The sequence below is a fragment of the Trichophyton verrucosum genome (assembly GCF_000151505.1).
Source record: "Trichophyton verrucosum HKI 0517 chromosome Unknown contig00814_1.f1.exp, whole genome shotgun sequence".
Taxonomy (NCBI): domain Eukaryota; kingdom Fungi; phylum Ascomycota; class Eurotiomycetes; order Onygenales; family Arthrodermataceae; genus Trichophyton; species Trichophyton verrucosum.
The window spans coordinates 38,492-59,246 of NW_003315245.1; the positions used below are offsets into that span (position 1 = coordinate 38,492).

Genomic DNA, 20,755 nt, shown 5'->3' on the forward strand with positions numbered 1-20,755 from the left:
TGCATACGCCAAACTCCGGTCGCCACGGGCCTAGTGTTGGGAAGTATGCTAAGTCATAGGGATGGAAGTGTCTTTCTATTTAGTAGACATGGTGAGGGGCCCATTCACGCGCAATTTATCGGTCAAGCGAGTGAACGGGTAGGTTGGTCAGTCACTAGCGAAACTGTCTGCTAAATCGATGGCAGGCTTTAGGAACAGCCGACCTCTATACCAATCGGAGGTTACTGCGGTTTACCCTTGCCTATCTAGCTATATTTGATAGTGAATGATTCCTTGAAGTCCTGGAAGAACACATCTGGTTCCGACCCACCTGTTAGTAACTAGTTCGGTTATGTGAGTCTTCACCGTCCGTATCGACGATGAAATACAGTTAATTGGTTCCAAACCTTTTGTAAAGAAAGACTGTATCCGCTGTACACTATCCGGGATTGTGAGGTGGTAGTATCACAAGTGCCGTAAGGGGCGGAAGTTATCGAACTGCAGTCATTATAGTATGGGTCTGTAACACATCTTCCCCTCAAGATGGGATTGGGCCAGGAGAGCCAAGTACAAAATTATTGTGCTTAACCGGTCCCCACTCTTTTCACCAAGCCAGCACATCGGCTGCTTTTTTGTATTGAATTCGGTAGCGTTTTCCAGCAAAACGCTAAATATAGAAAAAGGCCGTAGGCTATGAGTAAACTCTGTTTTGGTCCGTTATGCAGGTAATCTTTTGACAAAAGGCCCTGCTGCGGTGTAATAGCTTGGGTGATAAGATTTGGGTTCAACCCATACGGAGTATATCAAAAGGTTTTGCACCCGTTCAAACCCGACTGGCTTTTGCATAATCCCAAGCCGAACACCCCGAGATAGATTTTCGGTAGCAAAATACTCGACTGATATTAGCCAACCTCCAGATCCTCACACTTAGCGGTGAGTTGACCACAAGCAGAATGAAAGTCGTTGTCCGTGCGGTTAATTGAAGCATGAGCTTTTTGGCTGGTAGGAGAAAGGAACGGTTAGTTAGCTAATATCTCAGCTGAAATCCTTCAGCTGCATAATACTTATGTAGTCAATTGGCCCTGAATTTGAGATCTAGACGGTTGTCTTAACAATGGGAGGAAAGCTATTCCGTGAGGTCGTTACCTACCTATTGAAAGTTCCTCGAAGGATCATTGGCCCGTGTAACTACGGTGGAACCGCGTCGGTCAGCCTCCTTGGCGGGCCCGCCCGAAAGACAGGTCACCTGACCGCTCAGCCACCTGTAACATCGCCTATTTCCGATTCTTTTGGCCAACATCCAACACCCGAGGAACACTGTTTGGCAGAATTGATATTAGAACTGCGTGATCGTGCTTTGGAATCCTTCGTGTGATACCACCCGAAAATGATCATCATCTTCAAGTTAGGTGGCTGGCGACTGCCTTACCAACACTGCGCGTCGGCCCAGATACCAAGTCATACGTCTTTGAAAGCAAAGACAGGAGGGCATGGGTAGCTCCCCTGTTGCCGTCAGCTTGCAAAATTGACATGCCATTATTTGAGAAGCTCACTATGGGCGGTGAGGCCAGTTAAATTGCTACAATTACTCGGTTACGCAGAGACACAAGCATGGCCAGACAACGAAAAACATAGAAAGGATTGTTAATAAATGCTCGCATAATTGCGATTGTAAGTGGAACGTCGGGCTCAGAAAACCGATGGATGCACGCTCAGGAGTGGTGCGACCCTTTTGTTTTATTCGTTTGAGACGGCTGGACAACATCAACGACTGCAAAAATTAAGTTGATACCCTGGCAATGAGCTGAAAAGAACCACAGGAGATCGATCGAATGCATTTCTTCTGGTTCTGTGACATGGAATCCATGAGGGGTCAATCTACATATTTCTCTTGAAAGAGTTCCCGACGCCACTCCACGCCGCCGGCTCGGTCTATATAATGGAGTTGGTCGGCCGAATTTGAGCAATGCAAATGAGAGAATGGCGTATGCCTTCATTGACTATCCTGGCCCCGTTTGACAACCTTACATTTACAACCCATAATACGGGGTAGATACCATGCTACCTCTTTCGGTTCTGCAATTTCAAGACGATTTGCCATCCCATCAAGAGTTGCCTTCTTTTGTCAACCACGATCTTCTAATAGCTGCAGGTGCTAAGTTCACGTCTGCATCTGCCGACCCCTTAGAGTCTCGCTTTGAGAACCAGATACGACTGCTGTGGTCTCGAGTGCTCGGAGTCACGCCCGATTCTATTGGAGAGCATGATGACTTTTTTCAATGCGGCGGCTCGGCCTCTAGCGCCATACGCCTGAGCCAGATGATATATGAACATGGGCTGTTAGTAACAGTGAGAGATATTTTTCAATGGCCCCGACTAATAGACCTTGTTGCTCGCGCTTGCTCGCTTGTTAATTCATCCAACCGTGATTTTGTTCCACCTTTCACATTACTTAAATCGTCATTGGATGCACAAAAAGCTCGCACTCAAGCGTCACACCTTTGCCATGTTAAGGAATCCCAAGTATTAGATGTACTTCCGTGTACGCCTTTACAAGAGGGTATGCTCGCCTTAACACGCAGCAATTTCAACGAGTACGTACAACAGTCAATCTACAGGATAGATCGCGATATCGATATCAGGCGTCTCAAGTGTGCTTGGGATCAAGTTGTTGCATCGAATCCCATCTTACGTACGCGGATTGTTAGTTTACCTAACTACGGCATTGTCCAAGTTGTTCTTGACGAGGAAGTGCAATGGGTGTTCGAATCGACCCTTGGCCAATTCCGAAAAAGGGCAACGCCCAAAGAACTTCCCATGGGGCTTGGTGACCCTTTGATTCGCTTTGGTATAATCAGTGGAATGTCAGGGGACACTAACTACTTCACTTGGGAAATGCACCATGCATTATATGACGGATGGTCTATCCCCTTAATACTAAGTGACGTTGAACATGCATACTACCGAGAACCAGGGCCTGAACTCCTAGACATGAGTCCATACATCAAATACATTCAAAATATCAATGAAATTGCCGCCCATCGCTTCTGGACCGACCAATTTGCGGGCATTCAAGGCACTGGATTCCCATGGGTAGGCTTGTCGACTTATGTGGATCCAAACCCGGATATCCTGACAACTATCATGACACGCTATGTGTCTGGACTGGATTGGGGACGGAGTGACTTCACGGCTGCCACAATAGTTCGTGCTGCTTGGGCGTTAGTCCTGGCCATTCGCGCTGACTCTAATGAGGCATTATTCGGCGTAACAGTAACGGGTCGTCAGGCAGCGGTTGTGGGAATTGAATATATGGCGGGCCCTGCCATTGCCACAGTTCCCATCAGGGTAAAGGTTGACTGGAAAGGTAATGCTTACCAACTATTGCAAGCAGTACATCGTCAGATGGCTGATATGATCCCTTTCGAGCAAACTGGCTTGCAAAATATCCGTCATTCCAGTGAGGATGCTGCCATCGCTTGTCGATTTCGCTCACTTCTTGTCATTCATAATAACACGCCAGATGATACCTCGTTCTCAGGGCGGCCTTTTATTGAGGAGCTTCCCCATTCGTCAATCGGACCTCGACCATGTGATGGCAGGTATGCTATAGATATTGATTGTAGACTGGCCCACGATGGAGTTTACGCAAGGATGGAGTTTGATACACGCATCTTCCCCAAGTCGGAAATGGCATGCGTTGTTGAAGACTTTGAGAAGATTCTACGATTTTTGGCAGATAATGTCAATGGACAGGGAAGGCTAGCAGACACAGTTGCATCAATGTCCTCATTTACTTCCAGGAGATTAGCCGACGTGTTACAATGGAACTCACAGGTACCCGATCCTGTCACTGAGTGTGTCCATGTGATGGTTGAAAAAAAGGCTTCAGAATGCCCTAACTCCCTGGCTATTCATGCATGGGATGGCAGCCTGGAATATCAACATCTACTGGAGATATCCACCAAATTCGCACTGCAACTGATGCAGGTGGGGGTAACGGGAACTATCGTGCCTCTATTGTTTGAGAAGTCACTCTGGATGCCTGTGGCAGCTCTGGCTGTCGTAAAAGCTGGTGGAGTCCTTGTTGCTATGGATATGAAGCAACCGTATGAACGGTTAGCTCAGATAGTGTCTCAAACCAATTCACCAGTATTGGTATGTTCCGAACAGAGCTCTTCACTAGCCCAGAGGCTTGGACGTCAGCAATTCATAATTGGGTGGAACCGTCACCATTTGGATGTCAGATGTCAACCGAAGGGCTCAGACTTACCGGTGATTCATCCCGAGAGCCTTTTATATATTGTTTTCACTTCTGGCAGCACCGGAACTCCAAAGGGGGTTCGTATAACCCACCAAAACCTCTGTACTGCTATTGCCCACCAACGAGAGGCTCTAGGATACAATGATAAATCGCGGGTGATCGATTTTGCTTCATACGCTTTTGATGTCACTTGGTCGAACATCTTCTTTTCGTTCGCTGCCGGAGCATGTCTATGTATACCCTCTTCACAGGAACGTGAAAATCACTTGGCGGACTCTTTGAGAAAATATGGCATTAATTTAATGGACTCCACACCTTCACTTGCTCGAGCGTTAGGAAAATATGTTCTATCAAGTTTAACCACACTGATTATTGGCGGAGAAATGATATTGCCCTCCGACGCATTGCTGGCAGGAGACCATACTCGAATTATCAATGCCTATAGCCCAGCCGAGTGCACCCCGACGGCGCTTATTTCCCCCCTGGATGCAACCGGAGTTAGGATTGGCCGCGGTTTTGGGGTTGTCACTTGGATTGTAGAAGAAGACAACCCACAACAACTAGCCTCAGTAGGCACAGTTGGGGAGCTATGGCTTGAAGGGCCTCTTGTCGGTGCTGGATACCTTGATGATACTGAAAAGACTGCAGCAGCTTTTATACAAGACCCTATTTGGCTGGTACAGAATACTGGACGCCGTGGACGTGTGTATCGTACTGGTGACTTAGTTCGATATGAGCCCGATGGGAATATCGTCTTCGTAGGTCGAAAAGATGACCAGGTCAAAATTCGAGGCCAGCGTGTTGAACTAGGCGAAATTGAAAATGTTATTCGTGGAGCCATTCAGCAACCCACACTACAAATTGTTGTTGAGGCAGTACAGCAAGCTTCTGATACCGGAAACCTTACACTAGTGGCTTTTCTGGCTCTTCAAGGATCTCAAGAAATGGATGAACACTCACACAATACTGAAGTGCAGCGTATAACAGAAGAGCTTGCTAGCCGCTTAACACAGCTACTTCCATCATATATGGTCCCTACCATGTATTTCCCTCTACGGGAAATTCCAATGGTGACCAATGATAAAACAGATCGGAAGCGCCTACGTGCTATGGGTAGAACCCTGCTCTCGCAAGCGAAGTCATCTGCTGCTGGAAATAAAGGAACTGGCAATGACAACGAAGAGCCATTGGATGAAACACAGGCGATTTTGCAGAATACGTGGATGTCCGTTCTCAACTTGTCACGAGAGGAGGCATCAATTGACGCAACATTCGCACGGCTTGGGGGTGACTCTATCTCAGCTATGCAAATTGTTTCCCAATGCCGCATGCATAACATCCATTTAACAGTGAGTGATATATTGCTATCACGAACAATCCGGAATCTAGCAAAAGTTTGCCGCGATGTATCGTCTCAAGGAAACCCGTTATCCCCAAAGCTCGAGGAAGATTCAACGGTCCTTTTTGATCTCTCCCCGATTCAACGTAACTTTTTTGATACATACCCTGATGGGCTAAATCATTACAATCAATTCTTTCTTCTTGATCTTAAAAACCCTGTCTCTAGGGCCTCCCTTGAGGCAGCTATTCAAGCCATTGTTTTACGTCACGATATGCTACGAGCACGCTTTGAAAAAGATCTGGACACGCATACATGGAAGCAAAGAATTGCCGAGTACAGTAAGGAGACCTTTGCGTTAACAGAGCATACAATGAAAGACCATGCTGCTGTAGGACTTGAGTCTCAGCGTCGACAAGAGAATATGGATATTCGAAATGGCCCTGTGTTCGCCTGCGATCTGTTCAATCTACCTACGGGCAATCAAATGCTCTTACTATCTGCCCATCACTTGGTAATAGACCTTGTCTCCTGGAGAATTATCTGGGCCGATTTAGAAGACCACCTGCAATCCGGCAATCTGCGTTCTGCCCAGACATTGTCTTTCCGGGCTTGGTGTGCACATCAGGCCCGAATAGGGCGCACATTATCACCACTGGTAGTACTCCCTTACTCGATTCCCGAGCCTCAGATAGGCTTTTGGGGTGTCTCCTCAGATGAGAATACATATGATCAGTGTAAGGCTGTGGAGGTGTCTTTTTCCTCGGACATGAGCTCTCTGCTCTTCGGGAAGAGTAATGATTCTTTGGGGACTGAAGGGATTGATCTTATTCTTAGTGCTCTCTTCCACGCATTTATTCATACATTTCCGGAGCGCAGCACACCAGCGATCTGGATCGAGGGCCATGGCCGTGAACAGTTTAGTGACCAGCCAGTCGATGTGTCTAGTACAGTGGGATGGTTTACTTCCATGTATCCTTTCGCAATTCCAATTAACCTCCACCACAACCTAGCTCGGGACGTGGTCAGGCTTGTCAAAGACACACGACGCAAGGTGCCTGCAAATGGGCAGCAATTCTGGGCTTGCCGGTACAATAGTGAATCTGGCCGTCTGGCATTTGAAGCATATGATACCCCTGAGATTGTGCTCAATTTTACGGGTCGATTCCAGCAGCTGGAGAAAGAAGATGGGCTGTTCAACTCGTCTTCTCCTTCCGAGCCCAGTGATTCCCTTCTGAAGATAACCGAAGTCTCAAAATCGGCCCGGCGACAGTCAATGATTGATATAGAGGCTGCTGTATCGGAAGGCGAATTAAAGGTTGAATTTGTTTTTCATAAGTTAATGCAGAGTGACCGTCTACAAAAGTGGATTCAAAATTTCTCACAGGATCTAGAGTTTCTTTCCCACAACTTTGCCCAGGCTCCATCCGGATTCACGTTGAGTGACCTTCCTCTCCTTCCCCTCTCCTACAAAGGCTTGGATATCCTTCTTGAACAAGAACTGCCTCGTATGGGGGTCAAACCAGAACAAATCCAAGCTATCTATCCTTGTTCGCCTTTGCAGGAGGGCATGCTCATAAGTGCAGCTAAGGGGGTTGCTTCTTACCACACTCGCACAATCTGCCACTGCGACTCCTTTGGTGAGCCTGTTTGCCCCATACGTTTGGAGTCGGCTTGGAAAGTAGTGGCGAACAGGCACATGGTTCTCTCTTCTCTCTTTACCCTTCACCCCGAGGGTAATGGTTTTATCCAAATGGTGCTAGACAAGCCACCAGTAAGGGTAATTCAGATGGAAACTGACGACAATAATCCGATTGCGGTTTTGAACAAAAAAGAACCCCCATCTTTTTTCCTGAATGAGCCTCAGCATTCGTTAACTATATACCGGTCGAAAGCTGCAAATGCAGTATCATTTCGGCTCGACATGAATCATACCATGAACGATGCTCAATCAATGGCAGTGCTCCTAAAAGAGCTTGCAGCTACATATGATGGCTTTGAACTTCCAGCTGCCCCCAGTTTCACTGATATGATTAGCTACATTGGTCAGACACCCAAAGAAAAGACTGCTGCTAAATGGGCGACTATCTTAGATGGAATCAAACCTTGCAATTTTCCCACATTATCGCCATCCTCACGAGGAATGATACCCGAGACACTTGGTGAGGTATCTAGCTCCACTTCGCACTCTAAAGCTCACATCATGGATTACTGCAAAAAGACGAGTATCCTATTTTCTGCCTTTCTGCAGGTGGCCTGGGCAATAACCCTATCCCACTATACAGGGATGAAGGAGGTCTGCTTTAGCTATCTCACGTCGGGGCGTGACGCTCCAATTGAGAGAGTCGAGGAAATGGTTGGTCCGTTAGCTAATCTCCTTATCAGCCGGGTTGACATGGGGGTGCCAGTAAAAGAGGTCCTCCGGGCCACATCCAAGAAGTCAGAACAGAACATGGCCATACAGCATGTGTTTATTGGGGAGGTCCTTCACCGGCTTGGGCTGTCTGGCCAACGGCTCTTCAATACATCCCTCTCAATTCGCTCTTACGACAAGGAAGAAGTTCAGAAACACAGCATTAAGTTCCAAACATTGGATGATGAGGACGGCCATGAAGTAAGACAAAGATTCTATGGATATAGTGAGAATATGATATGAAACTAACTGTGGATTGATTGTACTTAGTACGACTTGAGTCTAAACGTCTCACTAAATCGTCATGGCCATACCGATCTTTTGCTAGAATATAGAAAACCATATATTACCCAGCAGGTAGCTGAAGAGGTCTATGAGACGCTCAACCAGGCAATTGACTACCTGTTAACCATCGATATTGACAGTAACACTGGAGATGATGATCTTCGAGAGGGAATCACCATCATAAACAATGATCAATCGGCCAAGTCAACATCTCTCTTTGATCAGATATTTCTACAAAAATACGGCATTGAAAGGTCCATTGCCGACAGCTTTTGGAAAGACCAGTTTTCTAACACTCGCGGTGTACACTTTCCTGAAGTCAAGCAGATGGAGACCACCGGAATTGAACGTGGCCAAAAAATACATCTGACTTTGAAAAGCATTGATTTAATCCCAGGGAGTTTCCCCACGGAAGTTGTAGTTGGGGCTGCGTGGGCGATCTTGACGGCTCACTTCTCCAATTCCGATGAAAGCCTGTTTGGAGTATGCCGCCTGAATGGTGAAGGAAGGAAAAACATGCTGCCTACTCGCATAGTGCTTAACTGGAATAACACCATTCTACAATTCCTCTCAGAAATCGAGCAGCAAATACGCAGCATGGAGCCCTTCCAGCGTATGCGCTTGGAACAAATTTCTTGCTTGTCAGACGAGGCCGAATTTGCCTGCAACTTCCAAACTCTGCTAGTAATTGACTCCTCTAGAACAGAGGGAATCGAATGTTATGAAAACCCCCTCATCACTAACGGTGACACGAAGGCAAGTGTCTTTAAGAGAGATAACCATGCAATCGTGATCAAAGTTAGTGAAGGAGAAAGCCACGATGTGGAAATTGCAATGGGCTTTGACTCCGACATTGTCAGTATGGATCGTGCTATCAGGTTCACCGACGAACTCGAACACACGATCCGACAATTACTCGATACAAATCGACGGGAAGACAAGTTGTGTAGTGTGACTGTCGCCAGCCACCAAGATTTGAACAACATCTGGGCCTGGAATGCAGAGTTACCGGTTCCAGTTGAAGGTGTTATACCCGATTTGATTATTGAGATGGTCATTCAGCAGCCACATTTTCCTGCTGTTAACGCTTGGGATGGGGATTTAACGTATGGTGAGCTGCATGAATTATCATCTAAGCTTGCACACCGTCTGCTTGCGGAAGGTGTTGGTAGGGGGAGCATTGTTCCCCTTTGTTTCGAAAAGTCCAAGTGGATGCCAGTTGCAGCGCTGGCGGTCATGAAGACTGGAGCAGCAGCAGCTGCTATCAACATCTCGCTTCCGGAGCAAAGGCTTCGTTCAATTATAGGACAAGTCTTTACCAACTCAAAGTCGACGCTTATACTGTCTTCTGTCTCGAATCAACCCTTCTTTGAAAGCCTAGGTCAGGGGGTAGTCTATAAGGTAGGAGACGATCTACATCTGCCTATTGGGTCCACGATTGCTACCCCTGACTGGCCGGCCGTGCATCCATCCGATGCATTTTATATCGTGTTTACTTCCGGGACAACAGGGGATGCAAAAGGAGTGGTGATTACCCACCAGAACTTTGTCAATGCAATTGCTTACCAGGGCGAATTTCTTGGATTTGGCGGTAATCCAAGGGTATTAGATTTCACATCTTATGCCTTTGATGTGTTCTGGCTTAATTTACTGAGGGCCCTGGCTACGGGCGGGTGCCTCTGCATCCCTTCCCAGGAGGAATTTGAGAACGACCTTGGCGGTTGTCTGGAAAAGTACCAAGCAACTGTTGCTGACCTGACGCCGTCAGTAGCACGCATTGTTGAACCAAGAAGCGCCTTTTCCCGACTATCGACGCTGGTTCTGGGTGGTGAAGCGATTCTACCAAGTGATCTGGACCTAGCTGGTGATGAGACGCAGCTAGTATTGGCCTACGGCCCAGCCGAATGCACACCCACTAGCACTATTCTATATGCCCCCAAATGCTTGGAAGCAGGGGAGATTGGCCGGGGAGTTGGGGTGTGCACATGGGTTGTCGACCTTAAAAATCCGGATGCACTGGCTGCTGTTGGTGCTGTAGGTGAACTTTGGATTGAAGGCCCGCTTGTTGGTGGAGGGTACCTCAACGACCCCAAAAGGACTGCAGAAGCCTTTGTCGAGGACCCCGTATGGCTTCGACGTGGTTCTCCCGATGGAAGACATTCAGGCCGTCGAGGGCGGCTCTATCGTACTGGAGATCTGGTCCAATACCAGGAAGACGGCTCTCTTCTCTTTCTCTCTCGCCGAGACACACAGGTCAAGATCAGGGGTCAGCGGGTCGAGCTGGGGGATCTTGAACATCACATCGGCTCTATGGCCGTTAAGTTTATGCAAGACTCTGGCGCTCTGGGGGAGAATGGGAGTGTGCAGGTGGTAGCTGAGTTGGTCGAGCTTTCTGGCATCTCAGACAAGACTCTTGCGGCCTTTATAGCCGTGGATGGTAGCAGCAACAGCTCTTTCGAGAAGAACGAAGAAGTTAACGGACAGGCGTACAACCGCTTGGTCCAGCAGATGATAAGCAGTGTCAGAAAGCAGATTGAAGAAGTACTGCCCCGGTACATGCTCCCATCGACATATATACCCGTCAAACGCATCCCCATTGCAGCCACGGGCAAAGCAGACCGGCGAGAGCTACGTCGTATGGCAGCATCCCTCTCAACGCGGGAAATCGAAGCACTGAGCGAGGCCTCGGTGGACGAACGGGCACCACCCCAGACGGAGAAGGAATGTGTGATGCAAGGACTCTGGGCCGAAGTGCTGAAGATCGAAACCCGAGACCGTATCAGCGCAAGTGACAGCTTCTTCCGTCTTGGGGGGGACTCGATTGCAGCGATGAAGATTGTGGCATTGGGCCGGCAAAGGGGGCTCGAGTTCACTGTGAGGGATGTCTTCCAGCATCCAGTCCTTCGTGAGCTGTGTCTCCAGTGCCATGATCTGTCAGTCTAGGCAGGATATCAAGGGAATAATTATAGGGGTTTCTTCTCTCTCTCTCTCTCTTTCTCTCTTCTTCTTCTTCTTCTTCTCCTGACCAAATTGAACAATGTCCACTGTGTTTGCCTACAAGTTCAGCTTTATGGTCTAGTTATCAAATTGGATGTTACCTGTTAATGTCGGGCCTTCTACTTAACTATTCGAACAGGAATTTAAGCATCAGATTCTCCTTTATAACAGTAATTAAATAAACAGTAATAAAGATGAAAATCCGGGAGCATAGTCTGAGATGACTCTTGTCTCCCTTTCTCGCTCCGCAGGCATCGACACTGATGGGACGAGAGAACAGTGGACTAGAGTAGACAGAACAGCCAGACTCCCTAATACTCGACTAATAGCAGGCTAGAGAGAGCTAGGATGGCCGATGGATGTAGATCCAAGTCTTGCGGTGATTCTTCTCCTGCTGAGCTTTGGTGATGTTGAAATTTGCGGGTCAAAAAGCGAGAGAATCCATGAGTTAACTCCTTGAAAAACGACTGACCACGAACAAGCACCGAGAAGAGAGGAAAAAGATGTCCCTGGAGGAGGAGCAAGGAGGGTCACATCCTCAAAATCTCGAGCCCAGCGAGCTGGGGACAAAAGAATAGTAAGCGAGTCCTTGACTACTTTATGATATATATATATAGCCATGATCGTGGGGCTGACTGTGGCATCTGCAGCTGGGAAAGATACTACGACAGCTCGCTCGCCCACTTTCTGTCCTCCAAGCGAGACGGACGGAGACGCAGGGACGAGCAGCAGGCAGACGGAGAGGACGAGGACGAGGACGACGACGATGGCCAGGGAGAGGACGACGACTCGGACATCGGGACATCGTGGTTCAGCGAGCACAATGCGCCGCAGAAGGTGCTGGACTTTATGGCCTCAGAGAAGTTCCCGCTTGCGCCGGACTACTCGCAGGCCGGCCGGGAGTCTAGCATACTCGACCTGGGGACGGGCAATGGGAGCATGCTGACTCTGCTGCGTGAAGAAGGGGGGTTTAGCGGTCCCATGGTGGGCGTGGACTATTCGGTCAAGAGCATCGAGCTGGCCAGACAGCTGGCGGGTCAAGGTGACGGCGGTCAAGGTCAAGATCAAGGTCAAGGTCAAGGTCAAGGCAAAGGCTACGAGGGGATACGGTTCGAGGTATGGGACATTCTAGACCCGAGACACGAAGCGGACATACGCAGCGGTATGTTTGGCAAGGAGGTGGACTGGTTCCCGTTCGAGCAAGGCGGGTTTGATATCGTGCTTGACAAGGGGACGTTCGATGCCGTCTCGCTGTCTGCCGAGGGAGGGAGCAGGCGGATATGCGAGAAGTATCCTGGCGTTGCACTCGGGCTGGTCAGGAAGGGAGGGTTCCTGATCATCACCAGCTGCAACTGGACGGAGAGCGAGCTGGTCTCATGGTTCACTGCCAAAGACCACGGTGATGGTGATGGTGATGGTGACTGCTTCACGGTGTACGACCGGGTTGAATATCCCAAGTTCCGGTTTGGAGGCCGGGAAGGCCAGGGAGTATGTACTATATGCTTCCAGAGGAATAGATAAAAAAAAAAAAGGGAGCTGCTTTTCTATTTATATATGGAGTAGCTGCTATGTATATGGGGAGAGGCAAGGTAAGATAAACTAACTACCTGCTGAGCAAGCCCACGATGCACCATCGAGCTCTGTTCTCCGGCCCTTCGTCCTCTCGAACGGGCTTCCACTCCCTCGTCGTCTCTCCCTCGGTAGAATTCATGTCTCGCTCCCATATCTTCTCGATCTTCAGACCGGCAGAGACGGCCTTTTGAAAGAAGGAGGCTACGATATGTCGGCCGGTGTGTAAACCTGCCACGACCCATGCGATGCCTGCAGGCGAACCTGAAGAGGGCGCGAGGAACCAGAGCAGGGTCTGGATCAGGTTCTCGTGCTGGGAGGGCATCCACAGACAGTCTGCACAGATGATGCGGCTAAACCGTGCTCGGTTGGCGGCCGCAAAGCCCGCCATCTGGTCGAGATACGCGGTCTCGAGCTCCTCCTCGTCGACGCTGCCGCCCTGGCCGAGGACCCCCCACTGGTACGGCTGGACGGAGATGCGGTGGGCGAGGTGCTTGGGTATATTCCGGTCGATGTTGGCCTGTATCGAGCCGTACAGGCCCGGGGCGAGGGGGTGGTCGGTGACGGTGACGGACTCTGCGCCGGCAAGCACGCTGACGATGGAAGACAGGGCGGCACCTATATATGCATAATTTTTCTCCTGTTAACAAGATGATGATGGCGGCTGTCTCTACAACACTGCCGGCACACGCAGATGGATGCAGATGGCATGGAGTTGTGTTGTTATAATAGTTGTAGTAGTAGTAGTAGTCGCTACTCGCCTGCACCAAGTTCGAGGATATCATGACCCTTCACGCTCCATACTGAACCATCAGCCGCAGCTTCAAAGGGGGAATTAATAGAAGTAGAAGAAGTAGAAGAAGAGGAAGAAGAGGCCCTCTCGATGCCGTCGGTCACCAGCAGGCTCGAGCCCCAGAGGAAGTGCGCAAACAGCATGCAGGCCCGGTCGACTCCCTCCCCCCGCGGCGCCTCTGCCGCCTCTGCTGCCTCTGCCTTCCCCTTTGCCTGGTCCCGCGGATGGACTGGGATCGTCAGGGCGAGCTCGCCAAAGGCCGGCGACGAGTAGACGAGCTGCTGGCCCGGCTGGCCGACGCAGGTGGTCGTCGAGTCCGGGAAGAGGATGGGCAGGAAGCTGGCCAGCAGGTCTTCGGCCTCCTCCTCGTCGTCGCTCCTGAAGCGTGAGAGAAACATCGAGCCCGACGGTCGTAGCAGTAGCAGTAGCAGTAGCAGCAGGGGACGGGACTAGTCAGTTATAGCGGCCGTGTTATCGTTTCTGCAGGCTGGCTAGTTAGTTGTTAGTTACTTCGTTGTTGTTGTTGCTATCAAAATGTAGTTTTATCAAGGATTTCCGACTTCAACTTCAACTTCGCCTTCAACATCTCGACTGCGTCTTCTCTGCTGCAACAAACGACTCGTATCCGCCGTCGACTGCCTCGCCCGCTCGATCTGAATCTCTGTCGTATTCCTGACTTTGATCTACAGCCAAAAATAACCCCCGAGATCCACCGCGTCGCCTTCTTTTTTTTTTTCTTTTTTTTCTACTTCTTCCTGGCTGCTTCTTCCTCCATCTATCTTCTATCTTCACCACCGAACGCCCTCCCTCGACCGCTGCCTGCCTGCCTGCCTCTCTCCCTGCGGCAATGCCTGTCTAGTCCTGCTCTCGTCCCTGTCGTCCGTCGCCCTGCCTGCTGAGGATCTTAGCCTTTGCCCCTGGCGCCGGGCTCTTCGTACCAAAAAAAAAAAAAAAAAGGAAGAAAAAAAATAAAAAAAAAAAAATAACCACCGACAACAACCAACACTCCAGGCCGACAAACCCTCCCTCCTCCCGCTTCACCAGCCCAAGATGGCCTCGTTCAAGGTGCGTACATCGGCAGAGACAGCCTGCAGCAGCCTCGGGATGCCCCAATGCAGCGTCCGGGGCCGCGGTTTGCGGGCGTGTGTGTGCTGGGGGGCCCAGAGAGAGAGAGAGAGAGAGAGAGAGAGATCGATCTCCTTCCTCCAGCGTGGCGAGCAACTCTTCACTAACGACTCCCTCGCTCTCGAGCAGCAGCAGGACTCTTCTTCTTCTTCGCGGCCGCTGCCCCAGGCCATCCCGAACCCTCGCCAGGCCAGCAACGGCCGGACGCACTCGCACTCCGTCTCCCTGGGCGCCCTCAACTACAACCACCGCGTTACCCGGCGGAAGAGCATGACCTCCTCCGCAGCCAACAACACCAACAATGCTGCCGCTGCCGCCGCGGCCGCCGTCATCAGCGAGTCTGGCGCCAGCGCCGGAGCGCCCATACACACCTCCCACCACCGCCGTGGGCTCTCGCTGCGGCGGGCGGCCGGCCTCGAGTCGACCTCTGCTGGCTCCTCGTCCCCGTTCGGGCCCTCCTCCCATGCTGCCAGGAACGGCATGGCTGCAGTCGATCGCAAGCCAGGGCCGGGTTCCCTCAACAGCAGCAGTGCGGTCTCTGAAGAGCTCCCCGCCGGGACGGGGGCCGCTGGCAGGCCGATCAGTATCAAGCACAGGAGCAGGCGGGCCAGCGAGGGCTCGCATCTCATGAAGGGAGAAGGAAAGAGATCGCTCGTCGAGCTCAAGTGTGACCGCTGTGGGAAGGGGTATAAGCATAGCAGCTGCTTGACCAAGCATATGTGCGTATACCCCGTTCTTCCCCCCTTATCCTTATCTACTACATAATATATGCTGCCAATGGATTAATACACTCATCAATTAATCCGTTTTTCTATCTTGCTTGCGTCGATAATTGACATATCTGGGGCCATAGGTGGGAACACGATCCGGCATGGGCAGTGACATCAAAGCTCCTCATATCGAAACACCAGCAGGTCCAGCTGCTCGAAGCCGCCAGCGTCCTCGTCACGCTCAACGAACCCATCTCGGAGGAGCAGGCTGCTGCCCGTGCTGCTGCTGCTGCTGCTGCTGCCAGCGGGAGCGGTGACTCTGACCGTTCGTCGACCTCTCCGACTGTCTCTGGCATATCCGAGCTCCGTGACGGCCTCAGCTCGACCGAGACCACGCCGCCCCCTACCGGTGATGACGGTGCCCTGTCCAAATCATCCAACGACCCTTACCGCTACCCCAGCAGCCATAGCAGCTATAATCATAATTATAATCACTCCTTCTCCCAGTCCCTCCAGTCCATCCCTTCTGCCTCCTTTGCCAGCGCAAGCAGCGTCCCTTCTTACTCGCCTGCACACTCCCACTTCCGCCATTCCAGCACAGATACCAGACCGTCGACTGCAGACACCAACGGTGTCCTCGACGACGATGCTGCCGGTCTAGCCGCCGCAATCGAACTCTGCAATTTTGGTACCCCCAGATCAGGGCCCATGGCCATTCTCGAAGATGTTCCCCCAGTTCCACCTCTTCCCGCCCGGTTCCTGGGCCAGAGTGTCGGCAGCACAATGGCAATGGCCAACAGCCATTCCAATGGCTTCTTTGGAGACAACAGCACCGTCTCTGGCCCGTCTACCAGCATGAATTTCTCACATAACAGCGGCAGCAGTGTCTCAGGGGCGACCATAACGGGAAACTTAGCCGCATCCACACCAAACATCTTTGACGGCCTTCCCATGGCCACACATGCGCCTATATCATACCGTGTCTCAGATGAGCGAGACGTCAAAATGGCTGACATAAAGCCAGACACCATTACCCAGCATTCCAACCTAAGGAACGACAGCACCAGTCCGGCCAATCCCCAGCACTCTCGCTCTCTAGATGACGAGTCAGACCGCGGCTCGCCATCTTCCGTCGTACACATGGATGACGATGACGATGGCGTCTTCGGCCATATGGAAGAGTGAGATTACCCGACTCAACTGCCATTCTCCTATATTTTTCTTGTCTTAAACCCTCTCTACCTCTTTCTTCTATTACCATATTATTTTGGATCAAAGAAAAAAAACAACCCATTTTCTATACTACTTAGTCGGAGGAATGGAATGACTTTTTTTTTTTTTACCTCGGAAACGAAACGAACGGAAGCCCCTTGGATACTGAACACATTTTTTTCCCATCATCTCTCTATGCTATTTTTTTTTTCTTTTTTTGCTTTTTGAGTCTTCGTGTTTTTCCGCCTTCATCCCCTGCTATGTTTTCCCTTTCTTTCCTCTGCCAATTGTCATAGTTGATTGCTACTTTACATATATATACGAAAGATCACAAACACATCAGCCTACCAACCAACAAGCCTTTTAGGAGTTTGACTTCTCGCGGGAGAAGCGGAATGCGATAAGGATTTATACGACTGATCTGCTTTATCCATTTTACTTATTTTTTTAGTTTTACCCATGCGGCGTTCTTAGTACTTTATATTCCCACCCCCCGGTCTACCACTACAGCTACCCTTTATACCATCCCTTATCCCGTTATCACGGCCGCACTTCTTCATGATCCCCTCTACACCGTTTGGTTCAATTCATCCACTAGTATGCCCTTGACGTTTACTTGGAACTCCAGGGCGGCACTGGCTTCCTGCTTCCTCCATTTCCCCCCCTGTTCCTCCCTTTTTTTGGCTGAGATCTAACTATCAAGTTTGGATTCTTCATCCGTTAATTCAACGCATACTTTACATACCCCATCTATAGGAATGATGATGTTTATTATATATTCCGGATCAATTGAACGACGTACATCTACCTCCACCAATTCTTCCAGAACAGTTTGAACTTAGTAGTTAATTAAAAACAAGGTTGCGGAACGAAGAGCCCCAGTGACGATCCTGAGAGGGACCCAGTGCTAAACAACTCTATGAATAGTGCGAAAGAAGACGATGGAGTTATTAGCGCTTTTTCTCCAGTAGCTATCATACTCAGTACTGGCGTTTGTGCCGTACGGGATAGGTTCATGTTGTGCCTACAGGTGAAGTAGCTCTCGAAAACTAATCAGCACAAACAGCCTTTCGAAGGCCATTACACATATTCACACCCATAAAATGTCAAATGATATTAGCAACATAATAAAAGTGTATCTGAAGGTTTAATATTGAGACGAAAGTGACGGTAGTCAAGTGTGGTAAATAGTGAAGTATAGGTTAATCTGCAAAATTGATACAAGACAAGGCGGCAGTGATCAGCCACAGGAAAAGAGAGTAATCAAAAAATGGACGAAGGGAAAGCACTGAAAAAGCAAAGACTCCGAGCTCATCATGTCTCCCATAATTCATAATAAATGAACACGCTAACTCCCCAAGAGCAAGATGCTAAAGAACCATGACTCGCCTCCTCTTTAACCCCATACCGGAAACCGAGAATGAAAACGAAAATTAAAAAGAAATGGAATATAAAGGATCGACTATGTTATGTTGTGATTATTATGGCCAATTCACCTTTTTTACCGTCGGCCACCGTTACGCACAATGCCGTCTGGAGGTATCTTGTCTAGCTTCTTGCGGCATTCAGGACAGTACCATTTGGCCAGACGGCTAGGGACTTCGGGCAGGCCAACGCAGTCAAGATGGAACCACTCCGTCTCGCACTAGATCGAAACACCGTGTTAGCATGTCCCCTTCCATAAGAATCTCAACAGAAGGGCAAATAGAAGAAGCTTTTGTCAAACAAAAAGATACACCGGGGAAAGGAATGCAGAAGTAAAGAGGAAACAGGTGACAGGAGCGAAAAACGACACACTTAGCAAACAAGCAACAACACTTCGTTCGACGTCACTCACATCATCGTCTTCACAGCATATCATAGTTCCGAAGCTCACGTCTCCGCAGAGACAGTACCGTGGCTCGTTAGGATCAATCTCTTCAACCACGCCGTCTTCATCAATACGGATGTCCTCAGTTTTGGACGATATATTGCTGTCCTTTTGGTCTCGTTTCTTCTTGACTGCCGGCTTGGCTTTTCGTTTACCTATGCTGACTGCCGAGCCTCCGTCCTCCCCGGCAGTCACAGGACCAGGGGCAGGCCGTTTGCTGCGTCGTCCGGCTGCCGTTACTGCGGGAGCGACTGCTGTCCCTGCAGCGGTCGTGGTGGCTGTTTGGTTAGTAGAGAGGTCCTTGATGGCTGGAGTTGTGCTCTTACGTCGGAGGCGATCACGGGTTGTAGAATCAACCGATCCGGATGTAATTGAGCGGCGACGGGATGATGTCCTAGCTACCGCGGGAGGAGTAGCGCTGCGTATGGCCTTGGAGACACCAGATAAACGCCGGCGGGTTGAGGATTCAACAGCCGATTTTGGCTCGGCAGGGGAAGTCATGGGGGAAGATAGTTTGGAGCCTGGCCTGGGTGGAAGGACGGGAAGTTTTAGTGATATTGTAGGCTTAGCAGTCTTCTTCGCCCCAGTGGTAGGAGGTTGGTTCTCAGAAGCGGGCATTGTGAGCTGTAGCCTTTTTTGGGAAGGTTTGGTCGATGGGCTGGCTCCAGCGGATGTAGGCCTTGAACCGCCCTTTTCTTGTCCAGAAGGTACAGCATCAACTAATTCATCATGTTTCCTCTTCTTGGACGTGCTCGGTTTTATCTTCAGCCTAGGCATAGCTGTTGAATCATTAGCTAAAGAGGCATTATTAACATTATTGCTGCTGTTGGCATTATTGCTTAAAGGTCCAGTGCTTTGGACACTATCAGCAGCAGCAACAGGTGGCACAGATGGAGTTGGTAGTGTGGGAGCCGGAGTCTGTGACGGTTGCACAGGACTCGAGAACAGATTCTTGAAGGTAGATCCAATATTTCCAAGACGTTTGGCTGCCATTTCCGCTTCCGCAGCGGCCAGGGCAGCGGCTTGTTCCCGAGCCAGACTCTCACGCTTCTGCTTCTTGGCTTCGTTGAGTTTCATACCTCGATTGAGAACGGTTTTGTTTTCCTCATTCCTTAACTGCGGCGGCATTCCAGCACCTTTGAAGGCGGGTACACTTGGGGAATAGGTGTTCATGATATCATCGCAATCCACAAACTCGGTGCCTTCTTCCTCGGCCTTTTGTTTGGCAGCTAGATACCCTTCCCAGCCACGAGATCCCAGGGCCAGTTCTCGCTGTATCATAACATCACTGGGCTGCCAGACTATATTTTTCTTCATCTTCTTCCGTAGTCGTGCCATTTCCCATTCTGTTAATCGTAGCCACGGCCGATACTCACCACCAATCACAGCATCCTCGGGAGGTGGTTCCAGAATTGGCGCTGTCCTAGCTGCATCGGCAGCTGATCTATTCGTAGACTGTGCCGGCTTTTGTTTCTTGGGCTGCTTTTCCTTTTTTGTCCTTTCCAAGGCTTGATCTAGAGGCAGATTAAGGGATGGGCCGGCTACTGCTGGACTTTCCGGCAGCGCAGCACCAGTCTTGAGGGCGGCAGGTTTCTGGCTCCTTGACTTTTTCTGTGCTGCCGTATCCTGGCGACGAGCAGCTCCCGAAGCCTTCTGGCCATCCACACGAAGGGTGATCCTGGGTGCTGTACCAGCTCCTTCTGCGGTTCCTGGTCTCTTCTCGGTAGCAATCTCTTCGTCCTTCACCGAGCCTAGATTCGCCAGTATCGTGCATAGCTTAGACTTTATACTCCCCAGGCGATCAACATAGTGGTCCACAAGATCGTAGAGACGGCAGGACTCTGCATAGGCCGATTCGCGGGCGTTGACCGCGCGCCGTAGCTGCTCTGATATCTGCTTGCGTAGTATATGCGGCTGGGGACGAGACTCCGCGGGGAGGTTTGGGAGCTGGCCATAGACCTTTGTAAGCTCATGGACAGACGCTGTCGCGTTCACATACCGTTCATCGAGGCCGCGAATCAAGGTCAGCGAGCGGACTAGGTCTGAGGGGAGGTATTCTGTGTAGTCGATGAAGTCCGTGACGGTAGCTTGCGCATCAGGGTCCGACGGCCCTTCGATAAACAGCTCGCCCAGCGCACTCGACTCCGGCATCTTGTCGCCTTCTTCTCGCCGTCTTTATCTCCGCTTCGAACTTCGTCT

General features: G+C 50.1%; 5 protein-coding genes across 5 annotated transcripts; 3 read left to right on the top strand and 2 right to left on the bottom strand.

Annotated features, from left to right (window-relative positions):
* Nucleotides 1-2,037: 2,037 nt before the first annotated feature.
* On the top strand, nt 2,038-11,223 carry TRV_06828 (nonribosomal peptide synthase SidE; the record flags this gene model as incomplete). The annotated part of the gene is made up of 2 exons (XM_003019098.1): nt 2,038-8,196; nt 8,266-11,223. 2 exons carry the CDS (start codon nt 2,038-2,040, stop codon nt 11,221-11,223), a joined length of 9,117 nt encoding a protein of 3,038 aa, XP_003019144.1.
* A 557-nt stretch (nt 11,224-11,780) lies between these two features.
* On the top strand, nt 11,781-12,798 carry TRV_06829 (S-adenosylmethionine-dependent methyltransferase, putative; the record flags this gene model as incomplete). Its single annotated transcript, XM_003019099.1, has 2 exons — nt 11,781-11,854; nt 11,895-12,798. The coding sequence occupies 2 exons, from the start codon at nt 11,781-11,783 to the stop codon at nt 12,796-12,798; spliced, it is 978 nt and encodes a 325-aa protein (XP_003019145.1).
* An 82-nt stretch (nt 12,799-12,880) lies between these two features.
* Nucleotides 12,881-14,037, bottom strand: TRV_06830 (nicotinamide N-methyltransferase, putative; the record flags this gene model as incomplete). Its single annotated transcript, XM_003019100.1, has 2 exons — nt 12,881-13,464; nt 13,608-14,037. 2 exons carry the CDS (start codon nt 14,035-14,037, stop codon nt 12,881-12,883), a joined length of 1,014 nt encoding a protein of 337 aa, XP_003019146.1.
* Nucleotides 14,038-14,689: 652 nt separating this feature from the next.
* On the top strand, nt 14,690-16,659 carry TRV_06831 (C2H2 finger domain protein, putative; the record flags this gene model as incomplete). Its single annotated transcript, XM_003019101.1, has 2 exons — nt 14,690-15,483; nt 15,618-16,659. 2 exons carry the CDS (start codon nt 14,690-14,692, stop codon nt 16,657-16,659), a joined length of 1,836 nt encoding a protein of 611 aa, XP_003019147.1.
* Nucleotides 16,660-18,406: 1,747 nt separating this feature from the next.
* TRV_06832 (PHD finger domain protein, putative) lies at nt 18,407-20,707 on the bottom strand (the record flags this gene model as incomplete). Its single annotated transcript, XM_003019102.1, has 1 exon — nt 18,407-20,707. The coding sequence occupies one exon, from the start codon at nt 20,705-20,707 to the stop codon at nt 18,407-18,409; it is 2,301 nt and encodes a 766-aa protein (XP_003019148.1).
* Between the last annotated feature and the right edge of the window lie 48 nt (nt 20,708-20,755).